The 9,894-nt window shown below is 40.6% G+C and overlaps 1 protein-coding gene across 1 annotated transcript in view; it reads left to right on the top strand.

Moving 5' to 3' along the window:
* Positions 1–1,068: 1,068 nt before the first annotated feature.
* LOC139722008 (heparan sulfate glucosamine 3-O-sulfotransferase 6-like) overlaps positions 1,069–9,894 on the top strand; it is a 66,926-nt gene continuing 58,100 nt past the window's right edge. The window contains exons 1-3 of the mRNA XM_071633336.1: positions 1,069–1,624; positions 4,660–5,051; positions 9,652–9,818. Of these exons, the coding sequence (XP_071489437.1) occupies positions 4,698–5,051; positions 9,652–9,818 (521 nt within the window). The 5' untranslated portion in view covers positions 1,069–1,624; positions 4,660–4,697. The remainder of the gene's footprint in view (positions 1,625–4,659; positions 5,052–9,651; positions 9,819–9,894) is intronic.

Below are 9,894 nucleotides of genomic sequence, written 5' to 3'. Positions count from 1 at the left end.
TGGTCTATCTAATGATCCACAATTAGGAAACAGCTGTGCTGGACCATTGAACACCACAAGCATGTGCATTCTTAAAAATTTGATGCTTCTACAATAATTGCAAACAGATATGGGTAAAAACGCTATGGCGGCCATTTTGAATTTCAAGATGGCGGCTTACAAACTCTACAAAGCAATCCACAATATCAGAAAATGATATATCAGAGTGCTTGACATTATAACGATGCATTTTGCACCAAGTTTGAGGTTTCTACAATGCTCACTTTATGAGATATGGGTAAAAATACAGCTTGCTATGGCAGCCATTTTGAAATTCAAAATGGCAGCCTACAAATTGTATCAAAACAATCCACAATATCAGACAGAGATTTATCAGAGTGTCTGACATCACACCCATGCATTTTGCACCAAATTTTAAGCTTCTACTATGCTCACTCTATGAAATATGAGTCAAAATACAGTCTGCAAGGGCGGCCATTTTGAAATTCAAAATGGCGGCTGAAGACGTGGTCAGAAAAAATGGAACCAAAGTTTTTTGGATTCAGCACCCCCAAATTGACAAAGTTAGCGAAAAAAATCAATTTTGGCACGAAAATCTCACGGGATTACATAGTAGCCTCTACTATAATGGCTACTGAAAAAAATTGACCCGAGGAATAGATTAAAAAACAAAAACTCGCCTACAATAATTGTGTTATTTCATCTACGAGGAAGAATTCTTTTTCCTTTCTTTTTTCTTTTAATTCACAGAGTCCTGCATATGGAAATAAAAAGTTGCCATCTGGAAGTCGGTATCATGTGCATACCTTAGGATTGAATTGAATTATGAATGGACCTTTTTGTCTTCATGACTAACACACGTGCGTCTTCTCGGGTGCGGACAAAGTTGAGTCCGAGTTAAAGAGACCGGACTTTCGATGCTCTGTAGCGCCATCATGCATCCAGGTCAGCCGTTTTTCGCTCTTCACCATTCAATTCTACACCGCACTTCCATAGCTTGTCACAGCAGGTACAACAGTACATGTACGTTCTCAAACGAAGGGCATTGAGCAGGGACCGACCCTGTGTTTGAGCTGTGTGTACGTCCCTTGCCTTGCTTGCAAGATGTACATGGTACATGTATTGTGTGTGTAATCGACGATCGCGAGTAAACAAGCGAGGCTTGGCTGCAACGTCAATATACCGGAAAATCATCTGGAAAGTACCGTTGTGGAGAGGATTAAAATACAGATAAATTGTGCATTGGATGTGGGCATATACTGGTCAATGTCATCACCCTGTCGTCGCGTGTAAAATTTAGCAGGCAATGCTAAAGGAGACTGTCATGCTCACCTAGCTGAGCTCCTACCACCGAACGGTTCAGAGGTGGTTGATCGGGCCCGTTTCGGATTCCCCCCCGGACCCGTCGGCACCCGCAGCCAGCCGGGCGATTGGAATTACAGATGCGGACCCTTCCGTATGTCAGCCATAGCCAGACGACAGCCGCAGGCCGCATACACCTCGGAATGTTGCAAGCAGGGACAGTGCATTGGGCAGTGCAGTGCTAGATAACATCAAGTGAATGATCAGGGGTCACCTTCTCATATTTTGGTGGTGTAATTTATGAAGTGGGCATGTAAGTACTGTAAGTGTCCGTAAATTATATAGAACCCTGTGGAATTTTGTCATGATGCCAAGAAGAGGGGAACGGCCTAGGCTAAGCTTAGTAATGCAAAGCCAATGGGCAGGTGATGGGGGGGGGGGGGGGGGGTACCAGTAAATTAGGGTTTGGTTTTTTCCTCTTAAAAAACAAAAATAAACAACTAAAACAATAACAACAAACAAACAGAAACCACACACCACTAAATAGAACAGTGATAAATAGAAACAAAAAGGTACTCTGCTCTGTGGATTGGTCTACCACTGACACTGTCACTGATCCAAATTGCACGCTGGCAAGTTTACAGTTTGTTTATCACAATTTTATTGGGTCCCTCTCATTTTTCATGTTCTGAGCAAGGTCTGACATGTTTTTCACATTCTGTCAAGGCTTCCTACAGCTTAACCCCGTCGCGGGGCGCTGTAACACAGTAACGCTTTACGGTACGTATTTGTCCGTATGGGGTCGCTGCTGCAGTTACCTACAGATAAACCATCAACACAGGGTAGCGTAGGAGTGTGTTTGTGTACACAATATAAAAAGAAGGCCTCCCAAGCAATTAACAATAAACAACAACAGGCAGTCAATTGTAATCAGTGTATCCTCAGACCTCTTTGAGGCAAAGAACATTTGAATGCCCAAGATGAATAAGATTTTGTGTTTGCCTGTTTGCTGGCAAGTGTAAATGCCAGATCCAACTCCAGACCAATAAATCTGCTTCTCATTCGGTAGGTCGGCCCCTCATAGCATACAGATATCTTCCATTCAACTAACTCTGCTGTGCACACAATTACTTGCCACACGACAGCAAGTTGGAAACACTAGAATTTCCCTTTTTCCGGTATAGTCATAAGCGATCACAAAAATTGGTATACATGCATAAGCTCACCAATGTTGTGTTCTTTGTATACCATTTTGCATGCTTTATCTGGTATTACGGCCTTCAAACTCTGCTTGCTGTACACAATGTACAAGTAGCCCTGTTCAAACCGCTGAACTCGCTTGTGCTCAAATAGATCATACAGTCTGCACAGCAGAGTGAAGGAAAGATGATATCTGTCTGTAGACATGTAGTGGGGGGCCAGCCATATTTATAGTACTGACCGTACAGTTAACAATAGGCCATCGAACAACAAGGAGATTTATCGGTCTACAGTTGTTTAACATGTATGTATGCATTTTTTACAAGGGAGCCTTCTTTATGTCTTGGTTTCTATGGAGGCATGCATACATCTAGTTTGGTCTCCTTTCTTCACAGTTTGATCTTCTCTCTTTGTATTGTAAATGCAGTAGTGTATTGTCTAGTGTTGAGACTTGCATGAAGTTTCCCTGCCCAGCTCGGCTTTTATATCCCTCCCCGATGGTACCGTACATACAGTGTCAGACTGTAGTAGAAATGCGATGTGCTGTAGTGTGCCAGGCCTGAAACTGTCACATACCAGGATGGTATTGTGATTGAATGTGACAAAATGGCTACCATACATCCTGGCTTGCTGCATTTACCATTATACCCCCATTCCACAGATATTTTTTCTCATCGGTCACTCATCGAAAGCAAAGATTGTTGCTTCCAGCCACCCACCGAAGTGTATTGGATCGCAGTCTGTTGAATCTGACTTGGTTGGTCGAGTATCGGGTGAGTGTCAGTCTGTCGGACATGTTGCGTGTGATCCTCATTGGACGATCTTGCCTCATTAGATCACCACCCGACATGTTTGTCACTGACCTGATAGTCGCCTATGCACACAAGTTGGATTTATCGGACTGCGGTCTGATACACTTCGATGGGTGGCCAGAAGCGCTAAACTTAGCTTCTGATGAGTGACCGATGAGAGAAAATCTCTGTGAAATGGGGGTATAACAAAATGTGGCAGAATACATGAAAATTTGAAAGGACTGTAAGATCCTTGGTAATACGTATGTGCTTCCAGCCTCACTACGGCCTGTCTCCACCTTCGGCCCCATTTGAGCACTCAAAAGTGAACCAAAGCAAACTGTATCGTACTGTGCCAGATTTGGAGCATTCGAGCGCTTTGGGGAGAATGTGTACCTCATGAGTTATTTTTAGAGATGGTCACACATTTTGTAGCAACAGGGTCATTCACCTGGGGCGCTGAAGCTACTTACAAGTTATATTATGTCTCAAACAAAGAAGAACTCTTTGCATTGTGATGTACACCTGTGCATGTTACACACTTCTTCTCATGCCAATTTTTAGTACCGTTAGGCTGCGTTCACTTAGAAGTATACTATTCGGGTATTCGGGCTCGTTTTTCGAGGGCAGGCGAATAGCTTGAATCGACGATAGGATTTCCTCACACCGTTTCACATAGGAGGGCACTATTTGAAAGTACGAATAGCTGCGAAAAGTATAGCAAAGTGGGAATTGAGCTTGTTCGATTTTCTTGCAGCGTATACCGTCTCTCGTTTATTGAATAATGACAATTTTGGTCTGGATTTGCCCTTTAGCAAAAATAAGCATGTAGACTGACATTTTGATGCAGTTTAGAAACTGTTAATAAGATTTGCTGGGATGTAGGAGGAAGAAATCCTCACTGCATGGGATGGTGAGTTTACGGTGCGGGTGATGGTGTATTCGGTGCCCGAATAGCGAATACCGAATACCGAATACCGAATACCGAATACTTCTATGTGAATGCAGCCTTATGATACACTTCTGGAGCACATCAGGAAGTGGCCCACTTTTGCCTCATCGTATTACAATGTACAGTATGGTACACTTTAGGAGCATTGATTACCCCCAGCCTTACCTGGTTCAATTGCTCAAGTCAGAGGATTGCAAAGTTATTTTGAATTGCATGGTATACAGAGCCTGTAAATTTAGCTGTTTTTTGGTGGTATCACATCCATAATTGCCATACTTCCTCATATTTTCATGAACTATGACCTGACTCTGCTGCATTTGTCATGTTAGTTTTGATGCACCTGTTTCAAATTTAAATCTGAACTGATTATCACACTGTCATATATTTTACATGATCTCATCTTCTTCCCCACAGCTGGTTCCTGTGAATGAGGTGTCTCCACAAATAAAACGATGAGGGAGGTTCGGACATTTTGCTGGCGGTTCCGTCGCCGGATCCTGGCTGCCGTTGCAATCTGCTCCATTGCATACTTTGCCATATCAGTTAATATGACCAAGCACTCGCCAGCCGACTCTGACGTTCAGGGCCTGAATGTGGACTCGTTCCCGAGAGGAGGAGGTGCCGGGGACGAAGCAGGGGCCGGTGGGATGGATGGTGAGGCGGGAGACCAGCGCAAAGATTCCTCCAGGAAGATCCACCGCATCCCCCTCCCGGAGGAGGGAATGAAAGGCCAGAAGAGCCAGAAGGTTGGGGAGCAGGGCCGCTCTAACAGTGATGCTGTCAGTGACAATCATCAACAGAGCGAGGTGAGGGTTGTTGATTGTCATAATTATCATTATTATTATTCATTCGGCATTTGCAGTACAACAAGTCAGGCTTCCTGTGATGTGCTTCCCTAAGTTGCTGGGCTGGAAAAAAAGCAATCAGAATCACTATGGCCTGTACGCCTTTCCTACCAAATTAAAGAAGGACACCAGGGATTCTAAAAGGTACCAGTATTGAAAATCTAATACACTGCATGATTTAGATTTAGTCCATGGACTAAAACAAGCATGAAATAGGCGCACCTTTCACATGCAAGCATTTATTGCAACCCACAATTACTGCATACCAGTATTTCTGGAGTCCAGTAAATGTGATTTCAATGACTCTAATGCGATATCAACTAGAAGCAAAAGATCCCTGACATGTGAAATTTTTCATGAACCTTTTTTGTCAGTATTACGGACAGACATTTTTTTTTCAAAGTGATTCAGCAACCCATGGTATCTATTGTATCCAGCAGCAGAAAAGGTATCATTGAACATCTCAAAACCATTAGAGGACGGATTTCCCTAATGATCCTAATCCAGCTTTGATACTGGTTACTTTGCACAGGGCATGCAGTAGAGAATGCCTTGTAATGAGGTTTGATTGATTTGAAATGATCTCAAGGATCAATCATGAGCCTTGCCTTGATAGATAGACAAAGGGGTTGGTAGTGCCTTTTATATGCTTCCCAATTATCCCCTTTCCCCTCTCCTCTCAGGGGTAATAATCCCTTTGCATTGCCTGGGGATTCATTACGCACTTTAATGGGCCTCCTTTGATGGCCTAATGGGACCTCCATGGCAGAGTATAAGCCTATCATTACACTGTCAAGGACATTATTGCATTCATTAGGAGAGAATGGAATTATTGATTCAGACTCTCCCTCAATCCTATGATATACAATGTATTGAAGCTGCTTGAGGTTCAAGTTTTTGGCATTGAGGTGTACAGTACTTCAGTACACTCTCAAGTATCATCCATCAACCATCTAGATGTGGTGTGTCTTGTAGGCCTACATTGTACCTGAAAAGTATGTTAATTTGATGAATAATTAAGTTTCCAAAAATCTAAAACTATCATGTTTATTGTATACAGTAAATGCATTTGTACGCTTAAATGGGCAACATTTTTTTACTATTAGAGTGTGTAAAAAAGGGATTTATACCTGGAAAACACCCAACATAATTCCCAGAATTGATTTGAAATATTGGTTGTTTTGTCTTAATTATTCATGTTGCTTGATTTTCTGAAAAGTGTAATTGTGCAAATTTACATAATAGAGAATAATGTGCCAGAAAATGTTTTCATTTTAAAACTTTCATACAAGTCCTTGCATGAATGAAAGTCTGCAAATTTAGACCAATTGTTGAAGAAATATATGACAATTCAAAATTAGTATTTGTTATAAAAGTATCATGAATTGATATTTCCCTTTCATGATCAATCTTATAGTAGCAGTGTTCATGAGGTTTTGTTTAGGAAGGTTATTGTATGCACTGCCAAAGATCACTTTTTCAGAACAGCTATGACACAGGAAAACAAACAATTGTCTGTGAGCCACTGAATATAGTGACACTACCATCTTTACATTATCATGACTAGTCTCCATCTCATATCCTATTGCTTGAAGGGATTTTATAGTTTTGGTTGAGACCTATCTTCAGGTTTCTAACATTTTTTTTTTTGATGAGATAATGAGAAACCCTTTATGATATCTGAAAGAACATGTAGGCCTAATTTCTAGAGGAATTCAACATTTATGAAAACTGGTTTTGAAATGGCTGAGTTATCCAAAACAGAGCAAACCTAATAAAAGGTGGGCCCCACCTTTTATTATGATCGCTTTGTTTTACTTTGTTTTTGGATGTCTCAGCAATTCCAAAACCGATTTTCATCAAACAACTTTGAATTCCTCTTAGAATGGTATAGCCTGTACTGTTTCATAGGTGGTTTCTTGGTATCTGGCAAAAAGTTAAAAGCCCAATTCTCATCTTAACCAATACTATACCAGCCCTTTAAGATGATATAGTGATCTATGAACCACACATAAATTGTGAAGGATTACAAATAAAAACAAAGGGCACTGCAGATTGAAGGTTTGTCCATTCTTGACCCTGGATGTGGAATTGCTGGAGTCTGTCATGTAAACACACAGTTTGTTAGACAAAGTGTGTGCCTTTGTAGCAGTATTTCATGTGAACCTGCTGACTGAAAATAGCAAAACAAAATGCAACTCAAAGATGTTTACATGCATGTGCAAAGTATCTCACAGTGCTTTACAGTGCCTTGCAGCTGTCTGAATAGGAGGGTAGCGCACGTCATTGTGAAGGGAGGCTTGGTCTTCTGTTCCTTTGTCCATAGCTGTCATTAGTAAAAGTTTCAGTCCTGCCTGAATGCCTGATGATTCATCAAACCTGTGGTCATTAGACCAAGAAACAAAACAGAAACTGAAAACAAACAAAGATAAAGTTACATTGGTTGCCAGTAAGGCAGAGAATTGTATCTAAAATTTTGTTACTTGTTTATAAAGTACTGCATGGTCAAGCACCTGGTTATCTATCAGAATTGATATCAATGAAATCACATTCATATTCTCATAATTTACGTAATTTAAGTACACAGGATAAGTTGCTTCTAAAGCAACCTCACTTAAAAACGAAAGTAACTTTGGGGGATTGTGCTTTTAGCTGTGCTGCTCCAAAACTTTGGAATAAATTACCTGAGAAAATGAGGAAGGCCTCATCACTTGCTGTCTTCAAATCTTTATTGAAGACTTACCTTTTTTCAGAAGCCTTTGATTAATTTGTTATCTATTTTTCGTGTGTCTAATCAGTAACAATGTCAGGAGCGCTGTTACATCACAGCGCAGTAGAGTATATTTACATAGTAGCTGCGCTATACAAATTTGTCTAATTATCATTATTATTATAAACAAAACAAGGAAACTAGTTTTCTTCAGAGGCAGACTGTAAGGGGATGGGGGAAGGGGGAGCATTTCATGAAGCGTTTTGTCAGTTTTTTTTTTTTCTGACAAACTGTTATAAGCTACGTAAATCCTTGCATCTGATTGGATGAGAGCAAATTTGTCTGGCAAAACTCTTCATGAAAAGCTCCCCAAGTACATTGTTATGAAGTTATATTCATGCATACCATCTCCTTGTATGCTCAAGACAGTAAACATGCCTTTTGTAAGCAAAGTCGCCCAAGATTGTTTGAAGCAGTGGCAGTACTTTGACTTATGTCTGAAACATCTATGGTTGTTTTTTCATATAATTTATATATTCTGCTATCATTTTTTTTTTTTCAGGAAGAGGGGCAAATAGGCTTCTAGTTCTGACTGATAAAAATTGACTGGGTAGACTCAAATATTTTCTAACCCAAATAAGCAAAGATACTTTATTCAGACCATGTTAATGATTTAATAGAGCAAAAACATAGTTCTCAGAAGGGCTCAAAATTTATTTTCCACCATTTGGATCTCGCTTGCAATACATTCAAAGGGTCTACCAAGAAACTTACCTGGCTGACACAATTTGCCAGGATGATGAGTTGTTTTGGAGTATTTTGAGATAAAAAATGCAGAATGATTTCAATCACAGTTACACAACTTTTATTCTAGAAGGACCCTCCCCTTCAGCATTGTTGGGAGGTAGAATGTTACGTAATGATCAATCATGCTCTTGTAGGCCTAATCGTAATCTGCATGACATTCACTCTGGCACGAAAAATAATGGATATTGCGATGGCGCGATTTGTGAGTTATTCAATTTTGGTAATAAAAAAAAATTATATAGCACCTGCAATTGGGTAAGCTCCGAGATTGTGGACTTCCTCTGAACCTTTTTGGCTGATAATTTGCATTTTCAGCATTGCACAATTGAAATAGTTATCATAGTGTTATTTCTTTCATTTCTTATGCATATATGTGTGAGCCTACAATTTGGAGCAATGATCAAGAGTTTTGCAGGCATGGAAGAATTGTGCTTTGGTTTGAAGCTAAATTTTTGAATGATATTCTGCACAAAGTTCAAAGCCTCCTTTTAGACTATTTTGTACACTACACACACAGAGTTGATAAATAATTATGCTGGATTCATACTGTGTATGCCATGAGACAATCTCATCTTTTCCCTTGCAGTTATGAATTTCACAATATCGTTTGACCTGTGTGACCTGTGTGTGTGTGGGTGGGTGGATGGGTGTGTGTGAACATAAAGGAAAGTCTGTTACTAGAGCGCTGTGATTGGTATTGCCAGCAATTGGTGATTTTCTGCTGTGATTGATGGAGAGATTGATGGTTCTGTGGAGAAATTCAAGTCTGTAGGGTTCAGAGGTCGTCCCCAGATGGACACAACTTGTATGTAGGGTTTTTTTGGATTCAAAACGACTGGAAAAAAGACGGTAAGAACCAAAATGTTTTTGCAGAATCTTTTGTCTCACAGCTAAAGGACATTTTATGACACCTCTACGATGAAAATCACCCCATGCATGTTTGTACATAACCCATGCCAACTTATTCAGAGATGAGATGTGGGAGGAAATCTTCCTTGCGTTTAAAAACTGAAATCTGTTTTTACTGTGTGTGTTCCTGGACAGACAAGCAAGCCGAGCAAGAAGTTTCCTCAAGCCATCATCATAGGTGTGAAGAAGGGGGGCACCAGAGCTCTCCTGGATTTCATCTCGCTGCATCCAAATGTGGTGGTTGCCAAGAAGGAGGTGCACTTTTTCGACCGCTATTTCGAAAATGGACTCGACTGGTACAGGTAAGGAGGGGGTCGGGGCTTTTGATGCCCTTATTTGTGGGAGTGTCTGTGAAAATAGTGTCACATAATCCTTCCT

This window comes from Diadema antillarum, unplaced genomic scaffold (assembly GCF_040938485.1).
Source record: "Diadema antillarum isolate AM-2024a unplaced genomic scaffold, OU_Dant_1.0 scf00000154, whole genome shotgun sequence".
Classification (NCBI taxonomy): domain Eukaryota; kingdom Metazoa; phylum Echinodermata; class Echinoidea; order Diadematoida; family Diadematidae; genus Diadema; species Diadema antillarum.
The sequence above is the reverse complement of the archived record's forward strand: the minus strand, read 5'-3'. Positions and strand labels throughout refer to the sequence as shown.